Source organism: Siniperca chuatsi, linkage group LG22 (assembly GCF_020085105.1).
Source record: "Siniperca chuatsi isolate FFG_IHB_CAS linkage group LG22, ASM2008510v1, whole genome shotgun sequence".
NCBI classification, from domain to species: Eukaryota; Metazoa; Chordata; class Actinopteri; order Centrarchiformes; family Sinipercidae; genus Siniperca; species Siniperca chuatsi.
In genome coordinates this window covers 8166995-8194298 of record NC_058063.1, presented here as the reverse complement: position 1 = coordinate 8194298, position 27304 = coordinate 8166995, and the positions used below count along the sequence as shown (strand labels likewise).

The 27304-nt window shown below is 40.0% G+C and overlaps 3 protein-coding genes across 5 annotated transcripts; 1 reads left to right on the top strand and 2 right to left on the bottom strand.

Moving 5' to 3' along the window:
- The first annotated feature begins 228 nt into the window (after window positions 1–228).
- Window positions 229–13315, top strand: paip2b (poly(A) binding protein interacting protein 2B). 2 transcript variants are annotated; one of them, XM_044182889.1, is made up of 4 exons: window positions 229–496; window positions 8987–9153; window positions 10892–11074; window positions 11202–13315. In XM_044182889.1, exons 2-4 carry the CDS (start codon window positions 8998–9000, stop codon window positions 11256–11258), a joined length of 396 nt encoding a protein of 131 aa, XP_044038824.1. In that variant the 5' UTR covers window positions 229–496; window positions 8987–8997; the 3' UTR covers window positions 11259–13315. The 2 variants fall into 2 exon arrangements, with proteins under 2 accessions (XP_044038824.1, XP_044038823.1); XM_044182888.1 differs by lacking the exon at window positions 229–496 and adding an exon at window positions 3048–3207.
- LOC122869678 lies at window positions 12615–19800 on the bottom strand. Of its 2 annotated transcripts, none has more exons than XM_044182886.1 (9): window positions 19633–19800; window positions 18829–18966; window positions 18661–18744; window positions 18354–18549; window positions 18184–18252; window positions 17789–17920; window positions 16540–16639; window positions 16253–16427; window positions 12615–16162 (listed from the first exon to the last, which is right to left on the bottom strand). In XM_044182886.1, the coding sequence occupies exons 1-9, from the start codon at window positions 19654–19656 to the stop codon at window positions 16142–16144; spliced, it is 939 nt and encodes a 312-aa protein (XP_044038821.1). In that variant the 5' UTR covers window positions 19657–19800; the 3' UTR covers window positions 12615–16141. The 2 variants fall into 2 exon arrangements, with proteins under 2 accessions (XP_044038821.1, XP_044038822.1); XM_044182887.1 differs by lacking the exon at window positions 19633–19800 and adding an exon at window positions 19338–19518.
- A 1580-nt stretch (window positions 19801–21380) lies between these two features.
- On the bottom strand, window positions 21381–26001 carry nagk (N-acetylglucosamine kinase). Its single transcript, XM_044182885.1, has 10 exons — window positions 25893–26001; window positions 25374–25458; window positions 25041–25139; window positions 24784–24925; window positions 22941–23051; window positions 22747–22859; window positions 22420–22507; window positions 22223–22320; window positions 22048–22126; window positions 21381–21921 (listed from the first exon to the last, which is right to left on the bottom strand). Exons 1-10 carry the CDS (start codon window positions 25919–25921, stop codon window positions 21719–21721), a joined length of 1047 nt encoding a protein of 348 aa, XP_044038820.1. The 5' UTR covers window positions 25922–26001; the 3' UTR covers window positions 21381–21718.
- Window positions 26002–27304: the final 1303 nt, after the last annotated feature.

Genomic DNA, 27304 nt, shown 5'->3' with positions numbered 1-27304 from the left:
TCTCATCCATAACAGCCTTAACAAACATAAAACAAGAGCCAAAAGGTCAGACCAAGTTAGTACAGACAAGTTGTCAAATATTAACTGGTATACAAAACAGGGACAGCGAGAAAAATTTATTATATTTTGTTGAGTTACGTGAATGGAGACGTGGGGCAGAGCGTGTGGTCGTCTGGGCCAATAGCATCGCTAGAAAGCGTTGACTGACGTAGATTCCAACCAATGACTGAAGTGTGCAGCTGGACAAACGCTACAACGACACAACGGTTTTCCACCTCGACGTTTAGGCAAAGAAACAGTTGATTTATCCGTTTTTTTTTTAGCCACTAACGCGAGCAAACTGACAAAGGAGGCACGTGTTTGTTTAGCGTCTTGGGGATTATTAGAAGAATTTCTTTGCTGTGTTGTTTTCTTGTGACACCCGGGACCGGAAAAGAGCCGTTTTCCCCCCGACAGCTGGTTTGCGGATTCCCCCTCTTTCACTTGAAGTTGTGTGGTGAGTCTGTTGTTATTGGTGAAGAAAAGGGGGAAGCTAGCTGCTTGCTACCGAAAAGAAAGAAAGACAGAAAGAAAGAGCAGCAAGAAAACAACAAGAAAGGCTAACAATGTTAATTCAAAAAGTAAATAACTTATGTTACTTTCTGTAGGCTATAAGAGCCTCTTTCTTAATCAGCTTCACGGCTAACATCACTTGTTCCACCACTTAAGCCCTCAAATATCAGTCTGAAAAAATGTTAACACTATTATGAAAATGCTGAAACGATGGTAAGTAATGTCTGGTAATATACTATATGCACACTGATTCGAACAACAGACCTTTTTAATAGCTTGTTGTTCATCATTATAATGATTTAGTCCTCCTCATAAAAGTCACTAAAAGTGTGACCTGTTAGATTATTTGTTATTTATCCACAGAAATGCGTTTATTTCCGAAGCCACGCAGGCATTTGTGTTTTGGAGGAGAGTAAAGAGTATAGTGGTGGTGGAGCTTGAGGGATGTTTGTTCACATGCTGCATTCAAGTACCTATTGTGAGCCCCGATTTTCGAATATCATCGTTATTGTGACGTGTACTGCTGAAACGATTAAGATTAGTTAATTGGCTGCCAACTTTTTGGCTTATGACCCGAACCTGTTTAAAAAGTGGTGTTCCCTTTTGAGATTGTTGCACTTAAATTGCTTTTAGAAGCACGAAGAGCTAATGCTATCCAATATGTTATAATAAAGAAGGAAAGATTAGTGAAAAGTCTGAAAAATTAAGCATAATTTTTGTAGAAGTCTTTGCTTAGTTTCGTATTTCAAATATTTCTTATTTCACATTCATCCTGCGACCCCTTGGGGGATCCTGACAGCCAGCTTAGGAACCGCTGGATTAATTGATTGAAAGACTGTACGAAAATCTTTTGGCAACACTTTCATAATTGATTTATTGTTTAAGTAATTTTTCAAGCAAAAATGGCAAATGTTAACGGGCTCCAGAGGATACGCTGCTTTTCCCTCTTATATATCATTGAAAGTAATATTTAGGGATTTTGGGCTGGAACGGGCAACTTGCAGACGTTACACTCAGTTGCCAAACTGGCTAAAATTAATCCAGTCTATATGTATAAATTCATGACCTTAATTATGTTTTGTAGCAATATTAATGAACTCATGGCTTTAAGGTATTCACTGCAGTCATTTCTTCAGTTTGCATTGTGCAATGCAAATTATGAGAGTGGGGGTCGCACTTTGTTGGCTTAAAAATAGGGATGATCACTTTTCTTAGCTGATTGTAAGAAGTTGCTAGTTGCAGAAGCATCCAGACCATTCCTTGTTTGCTGCTGTGCAACCATGATGTCAGCTGCTGTCAGTCATTCAGTTAGCATAGCTAATGACATTAACAACTGTAACTTCCATGAGAAGAAAGAAACATAATATCTATTTCAGGCTGTGACACTCCAAGCCTGATGGTGTTTATTTGTGTTGTGACATTTGTAGTTGATTAAAATAGGATGTGGGAAAAAAAACAAACTACTATCTACATTTGATCCATTTTTCTCAATAGGAAAAAAAAGCCTGGATCCTTTTCATCAGAACAGACAGCAGAGGAAAGAGGGTCAATGATTTAAAGTGTTTTTCTGCTCAGAGTGCATCAGAGCTGGATCTTGTTCAATGTTGAGATCAATCATCTAATCACACACTATGAGCCTCTGGAGGGAAAAGGAATGGAAATACTGTGGTGGGATATAACCAGATGTTGTGGTGTAGCTGCTTGCATATCCGGGCCACATCTGTTTCTGTGGATCACTCCAAATATTTTTCTACACAAGAAACAAACATCAGTTCTTTCTGACAGCACTTTGGTCAGTTTGTTTTTCATTTGCTCTCCACATGCACTGTCTACCTGCACACCTACATACTTATCATTGTTAATCCTTCAAATGGAAATCAGCATGTTCAGAATATTGTCGCTTGCCCACATATAGTATGCCAATATTCAGATTAATTCAGACATATGAAGTAGGGCTGGTCAATATGGTTGAAATCATTATCACAATATCAATAAGTGTCATGATGAAGTAATCATGATATGGAAAATGTTTGCAATATCACACATAATATAATCAAACTGATGTTCAAAGCAATTCCACTATGGATTTATGGAGTTATGGATTACACAAGACCAAATTTATCATGTCTCTGTAAAACAAAAGCCTCAATAACACATTTTGTTCAATTTGCGACGAATCAACGTTGTATGTCATTTATCAAGTAAAAATGGCAAGAATGGCAACATTATTTTGTTCCAGCCACACAAATGTGACAATGTGATTTATTTTCTGTTTTATGTAATTGTAAACTTAATATCTTTGGGGTTAGGACCGTTTGTTGGATAAAACAAGACATCTGAAGATGGTTGCTGGTTGATGGATGCTTGGTTTGTTGGAAATTGTGATAGGCATTTTTTGCATTACGTTTATGTGACATTAGATTATATTTCCCACATTCCTGAAAGAGCGTGAATGCAGCACCGGACCACGTGACTTACCCAGCTTTCTAACGTTAGCAAGGTGGCTAATAGGATTTAGCTAACTTGAGCTACGTTGCATCGCAGCACAGAGTAATCCTCGCTGGAAAAACGTCGAACACGCAGTCTTCGCGGTGTAGTTGCAAGAACTTTGTGTAACGTTACACTTTAAAGCGAACACCGAGAGCACAATGCCAGGTAACTTGGACTTTTAAAACCTTTAATTTAGACGCTGCGTCTTGTGTGTGTAAAGCTATTGTAATCCCCGAAGCGGAGGCTTGTTTTGTTGACCTGCTTCACTGATGCTGCCATGCTGTAGCAGCGTGCTAGCTGATAGCGGAACAGCCGACTTTGTTTGGCCTCAAGCATCCAAACGGGAATGGAGTTTGACCTCGGCTCATGGTTTACGTGTTTTAATAGCTTACCATGTCTTTTTCATTTGGTGCATTGTTTGCCTTTAAGCCGTTTTCACGCAAACGCACTTTGTGACTTTCGTGAAAATAACTGTTTTCAGCCATCCAACCCTCTACCCTTTGTTGTTGCTGGGATAGCTTTCACCTCAGGCCCGTTCATTGACAGCACAGCTATGTGTATCTATGTAGCTTGTTAGCCACTGTAAACTAGCCACTTAGCATTACCTCGGCTAAAACCGTCCAATCCAGTTATCAACTTTCCAGGTAGGCCTAGACACCTGGTTTAGCTGGTTAGCTCTTCGAAGACGTTAGCAGGCTATAAGCCACTACGACACAGCTCTTATTACATACAGCACACTAACAGTTACATTACATAATCTGTTATGTAGCAGTTTATTCTGTGCTTTTCAGAGCACCTATTATGCACAGTTAATGGAGTTACACAAACCTATCTTCGCTTTCCCGTGTGCCCCAGTTTTTGTCGCTCCACAGATTGGATCTCTGTTTGAGATTTTACATTTTTTTTGTTCACACTTCGCATGCAGGTTCACAAAGTATCTTGGGTTTCTCCAGTAAAATAACAAAAGATATTAAAACAACAGACTCCACAGCAGACCGACCCGACATTTTCACGTGTAGAGTTTATTTATTTTTTTAACCTTTTTTTTTATTAAAAAAAACTATTTTCTTTAAGTTTATTTTGTTGTTAGCCCGCTAATTTCAGATGTTTACAATCAGTTTACAATTTGGAAGAATGAATTGATTTGGAGAAATATTAACTAACATTTTTATGAACTTGTGTTTTTTAGGGCTGCAGCTAGCATTATTTTCATTATCAACTAATTAATGTAAAGTTCATATTCATGAGTAATTGTTTGTCTGTACAACGTCAATCTTTGTAAAAAATGTCCACCACAGTTGCCTAGAGCCCACAGTGACATTGTCAAATTGCTTGTTTTCTACATCCAACTGTCCAAAACCCTTAAATATATAATTTACATGAAATTATGAAAAAGAGCAAATCCTGCTTTTTGACAAGGTCAAACCACGATTAACAACGATTAATTGAATATTGAAATTTTTGCAGATGATTTTAGAATTTAGTCTGTAAAGTGGCAGATAATGGTAAAATAAATGCCCATCATAGTTTCCCAGAGCCCAAGGTGTTGCTTCAAATGTTTTTGTCTGACCAAACCCCTAAAATATTAAATTTACAGTTATACAAAAGCTGCTGGAACCAGTGAATGTGTGTTGTTTTTTTCTTGATAAATTACTGAACGGATTGGTGGATTATCAAAGTAGTTGCCAAATAACATGTTTTAATAGTGAAATTTGGGGGTTTCCCTCCCTTTTTAAAAAAGGAAGTACTAATTTATAATTTAAAATAGTACTAATTTCAAATGGAAATTCCCATCTTCATCTCTGTTGGAATGATTTAATTTCTGTGCATAGTTCATCCTAATGTGTAATTTAAAATATTTAATCCACTCCTCATATACAACAAACATGTAAGTCTTAAGGAGGGACATGAATACAAAATATTGCATTAATGTTAAATATTTCCATTGAAGAAATACATAATCAAGGCAGCAAAACTGGCATTCATTATTGGCATTGATCAAGAGAAAGGCTTCATTTGAACCTAGAAATACTACATTGGTCATCAGGAACATCCAGTCAGCAAATGTTTATCATCTACAACTAGAGGGCAACTGAAAGTGTTTCAGATCACAACATAGACTAATTTGACTCAGAACTAGAGCTTGATCATATCATAATTTTTGTTCATTTTCTCAGAATTTTTATATTTTCTGTGTAGCGCTACAGCATTTTAACATTCCCTGTTTATGCTTTACCCTTATCCAATTGGATCAGATCACGCTCTGCTCGCAGCCATGGAGGATGTTAGGCTCTGCTAACTAAATATTACATGGTGACCAACACATGGTTACGCAACATGAACATGTTAAGTGCTATGTGCAGTACATAATGGCACAGTGCTCGCTGTCTCTTCTTTTCCTTATTCATGCTGGTGCGCCCGCCATGCACTCTTGTGTCATCTGAGCAGAGGCGTGTTTACAGTTCTTAGCAACTGTCAAAATTAATTTTTAGGGTTCGGATTCACATGATAATTTTAAGCTTGAAGGATTTCATACTCTCTAAAAGGGATGCAACTAACAATTATTTTTCTCATCGATTTTAATCTTTTGACCTTTTTTCAGTTAAAGAATTCATTGTTTGTCTGTAAAGTGTCAGAAAATAGTAATAATTGCCTGTCACAAGCCCAAGGTGATGTCTTCAAGTTGCTTGTTTTGTCCACCAGTCCAAAACCCAGTGGTATTCAATTTAAAGTTATATACAACCGATAAAAGCAGCAAATCCTCACATTTGAGAAGCTGGAACCAGAATCTTGTTTGGAAGTATTGTTTTAATAAATGACTTAAACAATAATTTTAGCTCTAACCTCCACACCTTGGTGCCCCAATCACGTTTTTTTGCCACCGATTGCCAATCGTCTATATTTGTTTAAGTCCATTATAATTTAAATTGCTCAGAATCAGAACTCGCTCAGCTTTTTCTTCTTTCTTTTTTTAAAAAATCCTGAAAAATGCACTGGCTCTCCCTCGCCTTGATGAGCCCGTTACCAAAAACTAAATATGCCAGGAAGTATAAATTGAATCTAGCATGGCTGGAAATTGATCTTTATAGAGACTGGCTTTTGACTGCTCTGTTTTATACCAACTGCTGACTCCTCGCTCCTAACGATCAAAAATTGCTAGGCTAAAAACAAGGCTTACCTAGTCTGTTGCAGGCCACATTTTGGCCTTTGTCCTGGCTCAAAAACTGACAGTCATAGAAGCGTTTGGTCTCAACTTGAACCGGAGCATCTGCAGATTAATTTCATACCCGATGTGTTATGATCCACTACAGTTAGACACGATGCGGGATTGATAAATCGCTGTTTTCGTTAGCTTCAGTGCCATCTTGACTGGAAAGGAGTCTGCTGTATGTTGTCACTATGCGTCTGCACGGTTGCCATATTGGATAGGTCAAGATCCACTAGTAAACAAATGCAATGTGCATTCCTGATCAGTTATCGCATATTTTTTACTGACTATTGGCCGATAACGATCGGCGTCCGGTCGATCTGGACATCCCTAGTTGATAGACATTTTGGGTAAACTTAATTGTTGTCTGCTTTGTTTTGTCTTACTCCCATCTTAAGTGTTGTGCATTTGTTTAGAAGCGTCCTGTAAACTTTGGCAGTTTATGTTAAAAGTTTGTGTTTCACTGTGTTTCACACTTTATAAACTCCATTATAAAACACACTGGCACGCGCACACATGCAGGCTTCAAACACTTTGAACATGCTGGCACCTTGCTCAACTGGTGCAGAATTAAATTTAGGCTTCTCATATTCTCTTACAAAATGTTCGTTCGTTACCCCCTCACTCTCTCCTGCCCTGATTATTTGCCTTCGTAGCTAATATCTCGTGTAAATTGTTGCACTGCATAATTAGACTGCTTTATCATTGCCCACAGACAGACAGAAACGCGGACAGCTTTGAGCCAGGCAGCCACACCTCCTGTTAGTCCACTAACCTACTTAGATTACACATGTTTATTTGAAGTCCTCTGAAGGACATCGTGTCTGTACTGTCACTGCGTGCAGTGAACAGCAATCTGCCTCGGGTCAAACTCTGCTGACGTATGTTGATTTTGTTATGACCAAGACAGAAACGGCAGGAATAGACGTCATTGTAACATTATGCCCTGAACTTGGAAATCAGGTGGTTGAAGCTGCTGGGAGTTTGGGGAAGTAAGTCAGTCCTCGCAAGTCAAACATTGCAATGATGTGTCTGCGTCAGGCTGACCCCGGGGCTGTGTGCACGGCTCGGTTGAGATCATCGTTTGACTTATTATATTCACCCCCCCCCCCACTGTGAGGCCGCAGTTGAGTCATGACAAGTCTGTTGGAGCTGGCTGGCAGTCTAAGGATTATGTCATTATAGTGGGCATTTATCATCAGAGCAGGAGTTTTGTCTCAGTGTCGCAGAAGTAGGGATGCACAAACAATCATGTCTTATCACTTTTTTCATAATTTAAACGTTGTATATCTGTGATATAGTATTTTTAATAGTATTATTAATTCCTATTGGAATGTCTTTTAAGTATAGTCAAGATTTTTATGTGTGGCAGAAAAAAAAACATCCAATGCACGGTGCAAAGGTAGGAGAATAAGCGCAATAAGATGGAAGTGGCTCTTTGTACTTAGATGACCAGGTTTCCTTTCAGTGCAGTGTCACTCAGCGGATAATTAAGTCACTCCATCAGAAAGTGCAAGATGAAATGTGCAGCAAGTTCAGAATATCACTAAATAACATAAGCAATCTCAAAAATACACTCTAAACAATTGGCACAGAAAGCTCAACATCAAAAGTACAAATTTAATGCCGATGTAGCAAGAACGCCAGTAAAACATCTGTACTGAACACAAATTGATTCTTAACTGTGTTTTTCATTTTTCACTGTATGAAACCGTTTGCCATCTTCTTAATAAAGCTTACAGCCATCTGAAAGCAGCAGGACAGATGTGAGTTACACCTGCAGCCTCTACATTGCAACATGCAGGACCATTATGTACGATGATTAATGCCACTCCAATTTTTGCTTTTCTTTACTGTTCTGTTACATTTCCTGGTTTTGCCATCCTTGCCTTTGATTTAAATCTTACTTGACTTGATTGTTTTTCTCCATGCACTATTGCTAAAGTTGGTCTGGAAATGAGGAAGCTGACATTGTGCTCTATTTTCTCTTTTTATTAGCGTAAGCCAACTGATTTAACACTCTGGGTGTTTGTTTGCCTGTGAATGTTGCTGTATGTCTTTTATGATGTCAGTCTGGGCCTGTGTGTTTTCCTGGATGATAATAATAACACACTGTGGCCTTTTACCGCTGCACTGCAATTCACCAACCTGAAAAACTATTGATTGCAGAAGTAAAATGCCAACGACTCTATTAAGCCTTCAGACTCATTTAGGTGTTTGCAGTAAGAATTTGTAGCTATCACAGAGTAGTTTGGGAGACCAGGATCAGTCTCAGCTGGCGTTGCAGTTTTCAGTCTGTCTTACTCAGATCATGAGATATGGAAAATTGTTCTTCGGCGGTTTTATTGTTTATGAGCAGTGAGACTTGATGAAGACTTTTCTACCTGTGGAAGTAGTTTTCCAGCTGTAGCTAAAATGTAACTGAGATGCTGCTAATTTGTTCAATTTGGATCCAGGGCTCAAACGTTGCAGCCTTGATTCAGATGAGATAATGTAAATTTAACAGCCAATAAGACCAGCTGTGGGCTAATGAATAGGAGATGAGTCAAAGTTATCTGGCTTCAAGAATGGAAGAAAATGAAGTATGCATGGTGTGTGTTTCTGGGAGCCAGTTGTGTCTGAGTTTAGAAAGTATACTTTGATTTGAGAGTTTTTGTGATATACGAAAAAGTTCCTGTTTTTACGACTTGACCAGTTTTCTAACTCTTAAGCTTACGTAACTGTCTTCTTGTGCAGAGCCGGCTGAGATGAGCGGTCCAGAGGTGGCCAAGACACCGGGAGGTGGAGCTCCGGGCAAAGAAGGAAAGGAGCCAGTGGCCAATGGGCACGCAGGAGAGGGCAATGATGCCAACCCATTCGCTGAGTACATGTGGATGGAGAATGAAGAGGAGTATAACAGACAGGTGTGTGCTCATACATGTTTTAGAGACATGAAGCAATGTACTCTCATCCTTTCTTTCAGTCCCATTTTGTCTTTCCATAACACCCCCCTACACACACACACACACACACACCACTTTAATCAAAGCTAAAGTTCTGGTGTTGTGGACTTTGTCTTTGATGCCCTTCTAAAGGTCGCACTCAAACCATCGACATCAGCACTGTGTCGAAATGCATTCTCCTTATTCATTTCAGTGAGACTACTGTGTTGATGCAAAGGACTCTGGCAAAAAACACAGCGTTGCCCAGCCAAAAAGTTAAACCTGGCTCAACTTTTGCTGCAACACAATGCCACGTCAGCAGCCTGTGTTGGCCAGTCAAGAAATGCCAAGGATATGTTTTTAAGGTTAATTAGAAACAGTGTCTCATTACATGGTTTGTCCACCACTGCAGTGACATGTTTTGTTTTCAGCTGTATAATGTCCCACTCAGTACATATTTTGGTTGCAGTTCTTAAAACATTTTAAGGGATCTTTTTGTTGTTTGTGAAAAAAATGATAGCAGCTGATATTCAGGTTATTTGGAAAATCCTATCCATTTCAATTGTAACCCGCTGTGCAGTGTTTTGGCCTCTTATGAGCCTTCGTTACCAAAATTGGACTTGTAGTTTATTATTTTTTAAGTACTTTCTGGGCACCATGTGCCTTTACTTCAGAGTGGACAATAGAGAGGTGACGACAAGAAATAAGGGGAAAGAGAGATGGGGAACGACATGTAACAAAGGTCCCTGGCCAGAGTTGAACTGGGGACGTAGCAGTTCATGCTCGGCGCCCCTGGGCCTCCCTCCCTTCTCACCAGTACCTGCAGCAGCATGCCCTCACCAACACAGCCTCTTACATTTTCATTCATGCAGAGCCTGCATGCATGTAAATGTTAACATCCCTCCCTCCTGTACCTGTTTTCCTAGATTGTGACCGTACATCAGATTGTGCTCTTTGCAAAGTTGCTTGGATGAATTAGATTTTTTTTAATTTATAAATTTGTCCCTTGAATTATACCTGTCCTGGTGCTTCTTACCTAACTCAGCACCTCCTTCCCTCCTCCTGTCCCACTTTCGTGTCTCTTTCGTGTCACACTCACTGAAGCTCTCCTGTATATTGAGCTCTGACTTTCTTTCTTTTTTTTTTTTGCTTTCTGCTGCCCCTTACCCTCCATCTTTTCCTCGCCGTCCTGATGGAGACTCTCAGGGCAGCTGATGACTGATAACCATCCACAACTTACCAGACCTGTTTACCTTCCTTGCCCCACACGCATGCTTCCTTTTTTGTTTTTCATTCCTCACTCTTCCTGTCCTCTCCCCTCTTCTGTAATAGGGATGTTTTTCTTCCTTGTGCATCTGATGTTATTTGGATCCAAGCTTAATCACTTGAGTTACATGGTTAGTGATGTATAGGTAGAAGTGTGCCTGAACTAGCGTCCCCCCCGAATCAATCTTCATCCAGTAAAAAGTGCCCTTTTCAGCTCTCTGTATCTCGACCTCAAGTCTTTTTTCCTCTTGCTTGGCTGGATGAGTCATGTCTTTTAATGTCACCACATTACTGAGATTTCTCTTTGAGAAACCTTCCACCTACTTGTCATTCAAATAATCTCTCATATATTCCTCTGTCCATCCATCCCCCTGCTCTTTTTTTTTTTTCTTTCTTAATTTTGCCCCCAATTTCTCTGCCCTTGCATTTATGTCTCATCTCTCTTCTCTCCCAGGTGGAAGAGGAGCTGTTGGAGCAGGAGTTCTTGGAGCGCTGCTTCCAGGAAATGCTGGAGGAGGAAGACCAGGATTGGTTCATCCCTTCTCGTGACCTCAACAACCAGGGGGTGGGGCAGCTGCAGCAGCAGCTCAACGGCCTGTCTGTCAGCGATCACCACAGCAACCTGGAGGAAGTGGCGGTGAGTCAAAGATGCATCTAATTTCACAACAGATCAGGTTTTTTTCTAAGCTGACTGAGAAATTGATTAGAACAGTCAAGAGTTCAGGTTAAAATGAATGTTCTTTTTTTCATGTCTCTTTCTGCAGAGGAAGAGCATGTTGAACCCTGAAGCGAAGGAGTTTGTCCCGGGGAAGAAATACTAGGAGTCCCCCTCACCCCCATGGAGCCTCCACGCGCACACACACATACACACGCGCACACACCAGTCCTCACATATTCTCAGAGACTCTGGCGGCCACGACCGCGCACACACTGATTCTCACACACAAGCATGCACACACACACCTACACACTTGAAGTCAGTGGCGTGCTGGCAGGCCCAGTTGGGGGGTGGGGGGATTTCTTTTTCTTTTTGTTTCTTTAATCTTTTTATTTCCTGTTTGTTTCTTGTAAACTGAGGGACATTGGGAACAGGGGTGGGGGATGGGTGTAATACCAGCACCGCCCTACTGCGGGCGCTAGCTCATCATCGCATTTCAGATGACATTGTTGATGTTTACAGAGTACGCAGATCTCATTGATGTCCCCTTGGAACTGAGGCAGCTACCAAGAGTGATGCCAGGACAAAACTTTAATCCAAAACATCTAATAAACTTGAAAAAATTATTTGTGTGCTGTCAGAGTTGAAAAACATCGCCAGTAGTTTGAGGGTATCCATGACAGCGAGGTTAGAGAACGACTAACATTTCGGGGGACTTGATGGGTTTCTGCCGCTGCTCTGTAGAGTCATCACGGTCAGTCAAACCTGTTAACGTTTGCTCCTATGATGTCATAAGCTCCCTGTGACATCACAGTTCTTGTGCATCTAGAAATGCAGGTTCTTATTTGTATCTGCAGCAGCTCCGTTCCAAACCAAATACAGACCCCACCCTCCCTGCACGCTTGTTTTGAAGTGATCTGGCATGGACAGGGGTAATCATGGATAAGAAATTATTTTCCCAATTTATGTGGAAGTCCATGTTTGTTTTGTCCAGCTTATTAGAAAAAAGGTGTGAGTTTCCCAATCACACATCAAGCTGAGTTTAGCAAGAAAAATGTTGTTATTAGAGGGAAGGTCAGAGCTTTTGAACCTTCAGAAACTCCGTTATCCTTTTTTGTTCACGGTTTCATCCTTTAGTTCAATTTGGATTTATGGGGTGTAGTGAACAACCTTGTTACAGGGGAGTATTTGGTCTGGAACAATGCCACTGCCTCTTTCTGCTGGAACAACTTGGTTTGTCCAGCATCAGATCAAGTGTCCATATTCAAATCAGGTTTTCAAATAGCCTCTCCTCCTCTTATGTCTTTTTTTTTTTTTTTTTTTTTTTCCTCTTCATGTTTTGAAGATGAGGCATTTTGTGTCTCTACTGGGTACAGTAGCCTGTGGTGTCCATTCAGTCCTATTTGCAGGAGGAAACATGAGGGGATAACATTGTCAGAATAAAGCAGTATGGAACATGTGGCTGACAGTATGGCCTCCTTGCTGTTCTTCTCTTTGTAGGTTGACTTCTTTGAGGAAGTTCTTTTTTTCTTTTTTCTTTTTAACCGTAAATCTCTGTTTTAAGTCTGGCTTTCCCTGAAGCATCGCCCCTTAGTGCAAATATAATCTCCGTTAAGTTGTGAGCCAATAGGAAAAAGTTGTATATGTGAAAATGCTTTTTGGGAAACCTGGATTCTAATCAACAGTAATCATGAATTATTGTCACTTTTTCTAGTTCTCAGCCATTTTGGCTTGAAAATGCACAGGCAATATTGTCAAAAATCTTGTGATCTGAACATTAATCTTCTTCATGCCACTGTTAATTTGTGGTATTACCAGTGACAATAATGTCATGTGTTTTACTGTAGGAGTGTTAAGTAGACACTTGTGTACTACTTTGAATTAAGAAGTACCTGACAGGTGAAAGCACTTCTTTACATCCATGCAGTACTCAAGTGTGTTCTTAAACCATGCAGTAGAGACAGTGAAATGTTGGTTAAAATGGAACTTCCTCACACAGTGTTGGACCACAGCTGTCGAATGACACCCTGGTGAAGCCAATAGGAATGTCCGCCAGGTGAATTGTACAACATGAAATCATTTTTGGTGATTTTGTTTAGATGAGTTAGATGACAGAAGCCGTAAAAAAAAAAGGAAAAAAAAGAGGTCCAGAAGACAGAATAAGAATTTCAGTACAAATAAAAATAATGAAAAAAGACAAATAAAGATGTTAAAGACAAATGCCTGCTGTCAGTCTTTTGTCACATTTTGATACGCTGGACAAGAACACTGATGAACCCATATGGTTTGTTTGTGTTTTGTAAATTCAATATTATTGGCTGTGAAGACACAGCCACGTTCTTCTGTCATTTAATAACGAACACGTGGCCTCTATAAAATTACCAGTGACTTAATTTCTTATATCTCCAAATAACCAGTAATGGTTTCGACTAAATGCTAATGTCAACATGCTGACATGCAGGTACAGTATAATGTTTCCATGTTCACCGTCTTAGTTTAGAAAATTAGCAAGCTAACATTTGCTATTCAGCACTAAACACAAACAACAGCTGAGGCTGTCTTGTCTGCTCTTGTCATTAAGCTTAGTTTCCTCTGAGTATGTAAGTGAGTGCATAGAACACAGTAATCATTGGTTTAGTGATATTCTAGTACACTAAATTGACATTGACCTCTCCAGCTGGGGGTGCCAACCTACAAATCTTACCCGTCCAGTGTTGAACATCAGCTATTTTCATCTTTACCTAATAGAACAAAGGAATATTACCATTCAAAAGCTGTTCTGGAGTTTTTGATCATATCACAAGATCTTCCTTAGCAGACAGATTTTGCCCAGTTGTCACAGAAATGCACAGTAGATGTTTAAATCTCCATTTTCCTGTAGAACTACAATTTTGAACATTTAGAATTCCATGAGAACTGGTTGTGTGATATGATTGAAAGTGAACCGCTCCTAAATTAACTTTCTGGTGAGATTGTTATGTTTCAAACCAACCAACCAACATTAGCCTTCATCTGAAGAAATGGAAACTCTAAAGAAGAGAGAAGTATTTCATGAATATGGAGCTTGAACTCGGGCCAGAGCAGATCGCTGCAGGTATGAATGAAGTGCTCAGTAATTCATCTTTGAACATGTGAATATGGAGCATTTCCAGCAAAGTAAAGATGTCAGTGTTTAGAAAGCTTGATATCTCAGCAGCCATTAAAATAACAGAGGGGTGACCAACATCGATCAGCGACTGGTGGGTCATTTTTGAAGAGCCAGTACTGATCACAGCTCTAACTCTTCATTAAGCCTCTTAACTAAAGTTATAGGAATCTTGTTTTGCATTTAGGAAGGCAGCACAATGTAAGACTTTACATCATCAACTTTACATTTGCCTCAGTTATATGATCATGTGTTTAACTTTTAATCGTGTGATTTCAAATGCTTTAGTAACTTGATTAATAATTCTGCGATAATATATATATATATGAGATAATGATTTTGCCCGTCTGTCTCCAGTCTACCCGAACAAAGTTCATGTTGCAGATCGGGGGAACGACATCCTCTCTTTGGAGTGGGAGAGCCGGCCGAACAACAGGGTTGTGTCCGCAATCTACAGTGCTGCAGAAGAGGAGATGAAGGGCTGGTTCAGGGTGTCTGACTACACTGAAGATGGCCACGTGATACTGTCAGTGTTGGGCTACTTCCCCATTGTGGGAGAGGAGAGGGTGGAACAGGAGGAGCCTCAGGGAAAAAAAGGAAGTGTGTGGAAACCTCCATGGATGACAGCAGCACTGACCTCCCCCAATAAAAACATCTCAGATTGTAAATAGCTGTGCTAGTGATTAAAACGTGACCTCCTATTCCAAGCATATGTTAAGTATGTAAGTTACGTATGGTAATATTAGCCACAATGATGCAGACTTGTGGCGGAGGTATCTTCCATGACCATGTTTCATTATGACTAAAGTTAATACCAATTTATGATCATCATTCTCTACTATTCTCATATTTTACCCAGTTTTAAATTGTTGTGAATTTTGAGTAAACATAAATTTCAAGTGTATGTGAAAGACAAATGATTGTCTGTAATTGTTATTTTGCTGAAAGATAATTATATTTACAGTATAAAGTATCGCTATGGATGTATGGACGTGGATATTCTATTCTTACTGAAAAATGATGCTAGTAAATTCAGTTAAGTACTGTGAATTTGTCGCTTTGCAGATGAAGATTTTGAAAACGAGTCATCTGATCCACCTAGAAAATGAGATGCGTTTAAAGATTAAACTACACAGCTTACAGTTAAAATGAACTCCACATCAACTAGAAACACTATTAAATTACTGCTTACACCTTAATGCATGAATAGTAATAATCTAATAATTGAATATATACAGGATAATATAACATTATTAAGATACCACCCTGCATAATGAGTACTTTTACTTTTGATGCTTTAAGTACATTTTGCTGATAATACTTCTGTACTATTACTTGAGTAAATGTTTGAATGCTGAACTTTTACTTATAACAAAGTATTTCTAAATTGTTGTATTTTTTATTTTTACTTAAGTAAAGAACCTGAGTACGTCTTCCACCACTGCACTGCCGCATGTACATTCAAACCTTGTCCCAACAGGAGGATGACAACAAGCACACATTTTACTGTCTCCTTTGGGTGCCTGCCAGCAGCTGGTTTACTGCTATGTTATGACTCATCCTCAGCTTCTGTATCCTGAGGCAAGATAACGGAGAATCACAGACACAAGCCTTGACCGCTACCTCAGTTAGGAAGGATTTCTCATATGTGGCCCTTTATGCCTGAAAAGTGCAAGTGGTTGGACAAAGAAGCCGCACATTTTAACATTTAATGCTGACATGCAGCAATTTAAAACTCACTGTTTTATCATAAAATCACTGTTTCATCATGCTTGACACAAAACACAAACAATGTTTTTTTTTTTTTTTAATCTGCTGTGTATTGGGACGAAAGTTGAGATTCAGAGTGAAGGATAAAGTATCTGGTGATGAGGAGGATGACGATGGTGAAAGTCACTCTGCTAGGTTGTAGGCTGGGCCCACTAGGAGGAGACAAGGACAAACATACAAGAATGGTCAGGGCCAGAGTTCAGTGATCATCATATACACACAAATATCTACCCTCTCCTTACCTCTGCAGTGTAGCTGGCTTGGTACTCGGTCAATAATGGCTTCCTTCTGGGCTCTGTGCTGTAGACAGTTGGCTGTACATGGGCCAGAGGTAGTGTGCTGCCACGAGGAATGCCAGGAGGGAAGGTTTGCATCTTATGGCAACAACTATTAGGGCACTCAGCTTCCCATGCACAGCTGAGAGCGAGGGGGAAAGGAGAGAAAGTAATAATATGATAACACAAAAGGTACAAGAGAAAAACTAAACTAAAAGATTTAGAAAAAGGTGAAGTTTGTGTCTGTGGCTTACCAACTGCACTGCCTGGAAGTACGCTGGAAGAAGGTGCTGCTTTTCAGTCCAACAGCCTGTCTCAAGCCCCTCAAGTTATTGCTATCCCAATTTTCAGCATCTAATCAGAAGTGGGAATTAAAGTACATTCACTCAAATATTGCACTAAAATACAGTTTACTTGCACTTAATGGTTAACAGGTTAATGGATCAATATTTGAAACATTTAAAGAGAAATCCAATACTATGACAAATACCATGATATGAAGCAAACAAAGACACAGCAAGTAATATAACTAATGTTAGCTAGGTTGTGGGTTAGCAAACTGTCGCTACAGTTGCTGCTGCGAAGCTAACAGCCAGAGAGGACGACACGTTTCCCAGAGCCAGCACAGCAGCTCCAGACAGCGATACTCACAACTCTCCTGCTACTATAGCTAACATCACAACAACAGCAGATCTCGGCAAACTAGAAGGTTAACTGAATGTCCGTGGGCAAGTCATTTACCTGACACACAAATCATGGCTGAAATAGTGTTGTGTGGCCCGGTCCGAGCCACTTTGTTTAGCATTTACAGAGCCAGGGCTTTTTCTCTAGCACCACCATGAGGTTAACATTTTTGGCTTTTAGTGAAATGTCTCAACAACTAAGGGATGGATTACCATGAAATTTGGTACACACATTCATGTCCCCCTCAGGATGAATTGTAATAATTTTAAACTTTTTTACTAACAAAAAACATTTTTTTACTAACAAAACTAATGACATTCCTCAGCTGAGTTAACACTTACCATCAGCATGTTAGCATAGTCATTGTGAACATGTTAGCATGCCGATGTTAGCATTCAGCTCAAAGTACTGTTGTGTCTTAGTATCTTAGTACAGCCTCAGAGGGGCTAGCATGGCTGTAGACTGTATACTGGCAATCATTTGTTAGCATGTTTTGTCATTATTTTCGGATTTTCTCTGGCAGGGTTGACAGTTTTTGATATGAATGCAGAAGAAAAAAAAATCTTAAAATGACTTAATTCATTTTATAAATATTATGCTACTTTGTTCTTGGTCTTTACTATCTTCTAGTGAAATTATCTGACCTTGTAACCTCACAAAAGGTTTTTTTCGTTGATGTTACCGTAAAAGAGTCATTTTTTGAGTTAAAGGTTATGCATCATGGGATATGTGTGTTTCTGTGTGTGTGTATGTGTGTGTGTGTGTGTGTGTGTGAGTGTGTGTGTGTAAGTGTGTGAGAGAGAGAGACAGTTGTTCTACCTTTGATTGTGATAATTGGACTGGAGGCCACAGGAAGTGGGAACAGGTGCTGCAGTCCAGCTTCTCTGCAGACAGCTCTAAGGAAATCTTCACAGCTGACCGGACCGACATGAGATGACAACACAATCACACCTAAAAGTGCACAAATATTGAATGGGTTTATGAAAATTATGTGTGGTTCTCTACTCTAAGAGCCACTTTGGCAAATAACCTACAGTTTGAAAGCCCTTAAAATAATAGCAGGCTAAAGATTAAACAGTGAAAGCATCTCGTGAATTTCAGAGAGCACAAGCTAAAAGTGCTTCAAAAGGTTTCCTTACTGAATTTTGCAGCTCAAATGAAAAATGACTAGATGAATCAAAGCAACACTCCTGAAGTAAAAACATCCATCTGACCTTCCTCGTAGAGAACATCAATCTTCTGCTGCGCCTCATCTTTTGCCTCCTGCTGCTCCAACACATTAGCTGTCACCAGAAGAAAATGGACGGAGTACCAAATGCAGCTGCCAGCTTAGATGTGTGTGTGTATATGAGTGCATTTCAGAGAGATTGAGAGAACTCCTTACCCTTTCCACCAAAAACATAGTGCAGCCGACCTTTCTCCTCCTCGCCAAGTACAGGCCCAGTCTCCCTGGCAACTCCCACTTCCTGTGTCCTGGCCTCTGTCAGGGCGGAGCCAAGAACCCCAGACGCCTCGGAAACAGAAGGAACGAGGATGCCAAATGGAGACAGAGAGGCCGGGAAGAGGGCACAACAGGGAGGCTGAGAGATGGAGTACAGAAAGAGTGATGGTGGTGGTGGTACTGGTAACAGAAAGGTAGTTAGAAAATAAAGGACATTATTGTGAACTTGCTGCATGCTGTTGTGCTTCACCTGTGAACAGCCACTTGAGCCATAGATGCTGTTAGTTGTCTTGTAAAAGTAGTGATGAAATATAGGCCAGGTTTCACGGTCAGTCTATGAAAACAACAACAATCAACATGACAGTGAGTCAAGCTATCCATCTGTCAATCTGTCTGTTCATCCATCCATCCAACCGACCTGAGGTGGGCTGATAAATGAAGGAGCAGCTTTAGCTTCAGGTCTGGGCTTCAGGTGGTTGACCTGGCGCTCACTGAAGGGTTTATAGTCACTACTATAAGTGGTGACAAATCTCTCCCAAGACATCAGCCCCTGAGTCTGAAAGGAAAAAACATACATTGCAGTATTATCTAACAGGAGTTCACTGTGAGTGTGAGGATGGTCACACATATACAGTACTGTAGGTTAGCCCAAAGACAGGATTCACAGTCTCGGGAACAATGGATTGACCATGCGCAGCTTTTTGGCACAGTGGTGGAGGTAGTATTCAGATCCTTGACTATGAGTAAATCACTGTCTGAATACATCATAACAAGGTATTCTTTTTGTTGAAATAAAATAACAGAATTGCAGTGATTGTGAGAAAATCATTGTATTCTAATAATAAAATCAGAATTTGGATACATCCTCAGAGATTTTAATCTAAAAAAATAATAATAATTCAAGAGAGAAAAGTTGGCATGCATGACCTGAGATTTAGGTTTGTAACACAGTTAACAGTAATGCTGACTGAAGTAGTGGTGCACTTTGTGGAGGATGACAAGTTTGCCTTGAGGCTGCAGAGGCCATGTAGGAGAGAGAAAAAAGGTCAGCAACTGAGTGAAGTGGTAATAGTAGCTCTAGCAGCAGGAGCAATGTGTTTTCTTTTTAAATGTTTTTTACCTCCTTATTTCAATTCAAAACATACTGGGAAAAACAAAAACAAAAAAAAAAAAAAGGCACACTATCGCCTAATTCAAGTTGCTTAAATCTCAGAGTATTTACCTTCAGGTGTTTCGAGGGAATCATCTAATGGTTTTTTGATTCCTCTCTGGTAGAGTAATCTCAGGGCAGCATCACAGCAGTGAAGCAGAACTGACTGCAGACTCTCTGCGTGAGAGCCAGTGGAATGTCACTGCGACTGTTTTGAGTTAAACTGTATTTATTCTATTGATATTTATTCTATTTCCTGTGGCAGCACACACAATCACTGCTACTTCTTCTGCATTTCTGCCCCATTACTGCTGCTACAGTTTCTATGCAAGCCGGGTACTGTGCATTCATACAGTAGCGCTGTGATTCAGTAGACAGTCTATGGAGCAATGGGACATGGGCAGTGCTCACAGAAACAGCAGAAGTGACTTTTCTTATGCTCTGCTTTCTTTTCCTTTAGGCCTAAAGCTGTGGAATCCAAATAGCACACTGGTTTAAAGAAAGTAATGCATCATGTTTATTGCAAATCTGACTAGGTTTATATTTTCGACTGGTATTTTCCTGGGTAAAGTGTGTGGAACACCGGCAGCAGGACTGCTGCAGAAACCTCCGTGCTTGTGCACATAAAACTTGTTTTGATCAATGATTCTACAGTTTCTACTGCAAACCAACAGGCGTGTTGGAGACGGACACACTAAAAACAGTTCACACAGTTCCATGAACAATCATAGATCAATTAAAACTTCTTTCTCCACTAATATCTCCCTCAGGACTGTCCGTTCCTGCCAGTCCTCCCCCGGTGTCTCCATCCAAAACACTGGGTAACCGGGGCAACGGCTGCACGCGTCATCAAAGTTTTAACGAGCCTGGCCAACGCATCGCCTGGAGCTCCGCGTTTTTAATTATAATACACGTACACACTGTTAGACGTGTGGCTGTGATGGGCAACGTGATGTGAAAAAGAAACAACTATCAATAGAAATACAACATGAAAACCTATACCGCATTTTTAACTCTACTTCTGGCATTCTGTAGTATCTAGCGGCAGATGCTTATTGTATGGATTATTGTGATAAAACTACGCACTATTACGCACGGAAAACATGATGGTCGTAGGATATTCAATATGTCCAAAAACGTGAATTCACCTTAAAAAGTCATCATCTGCTCTTGGCAGTATATCTGAGCTGCTGTATATTCACGTTGAACCTTTGCAGACAATAATAAGTTTCGTCTGAGGAAAACTCTCCACAGAAATCCGAAACTGTCAGTGCGTCATGACAGGGAGAGCCCTGTGTCTAAAGGCGATGAAAGTAATGAATGTGATTGGCCATGATGATATGGCCACGAAATTACCAAAAGTACGCTTGGCACTGTCCCGACGCAGGGTTCATGAAAATAGAGCCCTCTGTCTTAAAATGTATAACATGAAATTGATCACAGGAAATTTATTGTGTTGTGAATAAAGATTTCTTTCTACATGCATCAAGTAATATCTCGTGGGTCCATGAGAATGAGTGCTTCCTGTTAGTTATTGCAGACACAGTGATGTGTGTCACAAGTGGAAAGGTAGTGTAATAGCACCATCTACTAGTAAAAGACAAAAGTGCAGAAAACCTGCAGAAGTGTGGATTTTTGTTAAAGGAGTAATTTCTCTGCCTATAATAACCGAATAATATTTTAAGTGAACATTTTTAAAACCTACACTTGTATTTAGGAATTTAAAAAATTGGAAACAGTGATCAGATTTTATCGATCGCAGCTTAAATGGAACTTTAATTATCCTGGGAGATAAATCACAACCCTGAATGAGTTTTCTATCAAGTTAACAGTATTTTTATTATAAATGTCAAATGTAAACAAGTGGTTTAAAGGTGCAAAGATTTGCAAAGACAGTCAAAATGAAAGTAATATTGTTTCCATTGTCAGAACAGCAGCTATGAAGCTGTTAAAAAACAAGATTTGGAATATTTTCAACCACAGGCTATCTTGTGGTGAGATAAAATCAAGTGCTATACCATTATTACACAATCATTATTATCATTATCATTATAGTAAGCGTTATTAGCGAGGATGATAATAATTAATAAAGGCCAATACAGTTTCCCTTTAGCTGAACACTGATTGGTTAAGCTCTAGGGGATGTGCAGCTGAACTCTCACTGGCTGCTGTTAAAAGTGTGTCGGTAGAAGATGTTGACGTTGGCTGTGTAATCCATAGTTATGGTGGCGCCCATACTCTGAGCCCCCAGACTAGCGCCGCCGAGGGCTGAAGACTGCTGCAAAATCAAGAGGCTGTAACCATGGAAACGGCCCTTGAACTTGTCAGATGATGCTACTTTATCCAAGACGTCAGTGAACCCTGGTCAGAGACAGAGAAATACAAAAACAAAGGAGAGGAAACTGAGATTCAACTATTTTCTTTTAGTGTCAAAATGATGGAAAAATAAGTTATGGACCTCATTTTTTTGATTTGAGGGACACTGACCTGGCTTCAGAAGCTCCCAGCTCTTCCACACTGTGCCCTCACACAGGATGGGCAGACCGAGGTCACTACTCAGTAGAGGCTGTCATGACAGACAGATGAAAAGATTACAAGAAATGAATGTATTGAATGTTTATAACAAATGAGTGTGTGTGTGTGTGTGTGTGTGTGTGTGTACCTCTTGTGCTGCAGGTAAGACTGCTTCTACATGTTTTGCCAGGACTCTCCCAGCCTGAGTGAAAAGATACCGACAGAGAGCATCCCCTGCTTCTGCACCTTAAACACATGCACACAAATACTTTTCATTTGACCTTCCATTCTAATCTCTTTTTTTTCTCTCTAACAGAACCGAGCAGGAAGTGACGCAGAGCCTACCTTCAGCCAGCTTCTTGCAGAGACCAGCAAAGTGGGACTTCTGGAAGTTAGTGTAGAGGTGCGGCAGCATGCCCATCAGATCTGACACCTGAGATAAATTGTACTTGTTTTTTTACATATGCATTTTTTCACAACATACATTAGAAGAGAGAAACACGATTTTACCTCTCAGAGGTGTTTTTGTTCCAAGCCCTGGTTCATTTCTTACCCTGATTGGCACTTCAAATACCCCAGTGTCAGCATAAAGATTTGTGAATGTGCTTCACTCAGCACTACCCTACTAAAACTGCTGCTGCTGTTGTATAAATGAACACATTTCTCACTTACCTGGAAGTATTCCTCCATGGCTTTTCTGACATGTGTAACGTCATGAGGAGGAGCGACCAGGTTGTCTCTGGCATCAAACACTGTCTTCACTGCCAAATGAGCGATCCAGAATGCTGCGAGATAGAAAGACGTCTAAAGAGTTTGGTCCAATCAATAAAGCTATACATTATTCATATACATATCGCCATGGTTACCTGATCCTTCATCACCCATCATGTGACCCCAGCCTCCACAGCCGATCTGTGAGCCATCAGGATTGACTAACTTGCAGTTAGAGCCGGTCCCTGATATCAACACGACACCTCCTACAGAGAAAACAGAGCTGACTGGTATTATATGATAATAACCATGACTGCGTTGATCTCATTAAGCCATAAAGTTTGGAAAGACATGATATTGCTTGTATACAGCCACACCTAAGGGGGTAAAGTATCAAACCGTGCCCTGTTATGACATATATTAACTGTTTTTTAACTGTGAGTATCTTTCAAATGTTAATGTAGATAGTACAAAGGTAGCTACAGGGTAAATCCATCTACAATAAAATTCCTTTGCAAAACAATACCTGATGTGCACATTTGTATCTGTTGGGACCACTGGCACTCCACCATTGAAATTAATTCATTTGTGGGACTGAGCTCTATTAAGAGACCGCATGCTCTTATGTTCTCCTATGGGCCTAGATTTCAGCTCCCATTGGTCTGACCTGTGACCCGGGATGTCACCAGGTCAATAAAGGGGGTCAGTGGTCATTATTCTTTCTCTTTCCTCCTGGCTTCGTCTACAGTATTGCTGCTCATCAGCTGCTGCCTCCCTCTCAGTGTATCTGCTTGGGGCAGACACACAGCAGAGCTGAAAACTCTATCTTATAGCAGCGATGCAAGAACCTGCGTAAGATTTCTGCAACAATAATTAGCACCAACGGCGACTACACAAAGTCTGCCAGCTAACTTCAAGAAGTAACTGCAAGGAGAAGAACAGACAGAGCGACCGGTTCCTCCACCTGCACAAACTGACTGCACAGCAAGGGCTTTCCTTCAATTGGAACGAACATACCTCCCTGCCTGGCTCATTCCATCGGAACCGCCAGATAATAACAGCAATTTCAAAGCAACTTTTCTTCCTTTACGGACTGGTAACATAACCACAGAACCTATAAATGAGCATTACATAGCTTCACAGTGTACTTGGCTATGCACAGGACAGTGTTACTTTTGTGAAGGTATATGTATTGATTTGGTTTATTGAGTTTTATTGTTGTGATGTGTTTTCACTGTTAGGTTATTTGGTAGTCACATTCTCTGACATACATGGCCTTGCTGCCATTTTGAATTTCCTTTCTTTGTCTAGCCATGCGGCCGCTGCTCAGTCCAGCTGCCATTTTGAGCTAAATTTCTTTTGTTTGATGCCATCTTGGACTCAAGCAGCCATTTTGGACACACACACACACACACACACACACTTTGTTCTGTAGTTTAGTGCATTTAAAGTTAGACTCCATATTGTGTGTTTTTGCTTTTATTATCTTTTAATATGTTTGTGTATAATTATGCTGGTTTCTTTAATGTTGCACAACAGTGAATAATTTGCCAATCTCTTCTGTGTTGTACTCCAAATCCTTCAATCTACTAGCTATTAATGGTCATTTTGGTTATAGTTATTAAATTAATTATTAATTAGTTCCACATTGATAGTTTAGTATGTTATATAAGAATCAACTGATTGGCTATCATTTCGCTTCTTAAAGAAGAGTGGTGCCCTTGAAGACTTTATTAAGTGTTTATGATTATCTTTAATAATTCTGATAGCCATAATTAATTGATTGTACCTACACAGTTTGGTGCCCCTTTAACCATTGTAAATCCCAACATATCCTACAAAAAATAAGGGTTGAAAATAAGAATGCACATAAGCGAATGGGATTAAATTAAGCGTAAATGCAGGCAACTTCTACTTGCATGTCTTCAGCACTGTTTAGTAAGTTTTGTGCTGAGGATTGACTGCAGTACAATGAAACAACAGAAAAAGACTAGTTACCACGATCGCTGGCAGTCGCCATGGCACCGATGGCATCGGTGGTGATGAAGTAGTGCTGGCTGAGAGTGGGGAACCGTTCCTTCATCTGAGCGATCAGTTTGTCGATGGCGTCCCTCTGCTCCCCTCCACTCAGAGACATGCCCTGCACACACACAGCAAATTTGTGTTTAAAATGTTCTACTTGGCACATCTTCATCAAATACTTTCATTCGAGGACAACAAAAGTGTATTGGCATTTTACACACAATTTGACTGACCAATGAGCATAGTGGCGTGTTTGGATCCAGTCCTGCTTCCATCTTGGCTCTCTGGACCATGTCGTTGATGGCTTCAATACATTTGTCCAGCCCAACCAACTGTATACACATACAGACACACAACTGCAATCAGTTTTTGTAGTTTCTTGGCTTTTGTTTTAATCATGAAAGAAAAAAATCTCTCAAATACACTGTCTTATGCATTGAGTGAATGCATAAGGTAAGTACGAACCATTACATCATCCATTTTTTTCTACCCTGTCATCCTTACTTTGTTTCCTACATTTCTCCACTTATCCAACCCAAACTACTACCATCCCTACTTCTGCTCACCCAGTGGTTGGTGGACGGTCCCTCTGTCTCTGCCAGGATCTTTCCATCTGCTGCCACCAACACTGCTTTGGAGTGGGTCCCTCCACTAGAGAAACAGAAACGCATGCATACAGTACATACCATCGAGAAACATCAAGAAAAAAACAGATATGCATTTGCTGTGATATATAAACTCACACACAGATACTCCTTGTTTTGAAGTCCAAAAAGCTTCAAAAAGATACATTTTTTCACATATACATTCATATATATCACACATACAACATATACACATCATTTAAAACAACAATTAAACTGACAGTACCGCACAAAATGTGAGGGGCAGGAAGTGATCACGAGAAACACGAACACAGACACTGACAAGTCTATGGTCGTAATGAAACTCTTATAGTATAGGCTACCACCCTAAATTTCTACATGGCAACTGCGAAGGTCTGAATAAAAGCACACTAGCCTTAGCTGACAATTCAAAAAATTTAAACTGGGCAAGTTTTGCTGTATATTTTAACTCATTCTCACCCCTCTACTCCTCCGAACACCGGTGCCATGTTTCAGTTCCTGTTTTGGTCCAGTCTGTTCAGTCCAATTGCGCAAATATCGCGAGAGCAGCAGCTGAGCTCCAACCTGCAATGCTGAATAATAACCAGTAGGTGGCAGCTGTGTAAAGGGAAAAATCACCCTGAATCTACAGTTAATAACATCATGCTATGCTGATGAATAATATAAGAAAAACATAGAGTATGGCAAGAAATGTTGGTCTATGCAAGGTACTAAGGTTTCTATACTGCCAATAGGCTGTGTGACAAAAAGTGAATGACAGGATAGGAATAGTTTTTAGTCTTCTGAACAAACACTGGCAAATTAAAAACCCACTGTGCGTCTTGACTCTTGGTCTAAAAATCCATACTCAGTGTCAAGAATAAGCGACTTAGCACCATTTGGTTATGGGCTGAAAACAGGGACAACAACTTTGAGTTACACCGTGAGCCAGCAGGAGGCATCTGCAACACATTAGTTTGGGGGCCAGCTTCTCTTTGCCAACATCGGCTCCTTAAAAGATAACTCATTCTTTGGCTACTCGAAATTCCTATAGCCTACTGCTATGTCTGTAGTTAAAGTACATCTAAGTGCTAATAGTGAGTTCACGGAAACTTAAACTCTTACTTTATGATATTTGTTCGCATAAGCAATAATAGCAGTCTTCTATGAGTTTTAGTCCTGCTGTGATGACCTACACTTTATTTGCCAAAGTAAACACCACCTGTTGTTACGTGCAGTTTATAGTATACTTTATAAAATGCAAAGTTTCTATTTGCGTTAGAAAGTCTGCGTGTGTTAAAGATGAAACCAACAGTGAAGTTACACAAGAGTGAGGAGGTGGGAGGAGAGGAAGAAGAAGCGCGGCTCGGTGCGCTCACCACGCGCTGCTCACTCCTCCTGCAGGGAGAGAGCTGCGTCAAGCACCACAGAGTTACTACGATACCGGATGTTACCTAATTCAGATTTCAAAATAAAAGACATAATTGGCAGACAAACTTTTTTTAAATAAACAACATTTTCATCCTTAATTTCATATGGTTTATTTTTACTTTAGAACTTTGTAAAGCCCAGAAACAGTGTGAACGTATTAATAAATATGTCCCAAACTCTTTTGGGTTACTCTTTAATTCTTCTATGAATAATAAGGTTTAATAAAGAAAGATGATATTTCCCATGGTCATTTTAATCATTTGCATAATACAAAGCAGTATTGCTAGGAATGAGACCTCCTTCAAGAAAAAGTGAACATTTCCGTCAATTTTAATCTTATTCAGGATTTGTAAATTAACTCTGACTAACCAAGTTGGAGAATTGAGAATCAATAAAAAATAAATGTCTTTAGCTTTAATCTGACATTTCCAGGTTTCTATTGGGACTGATAATTGTTATTG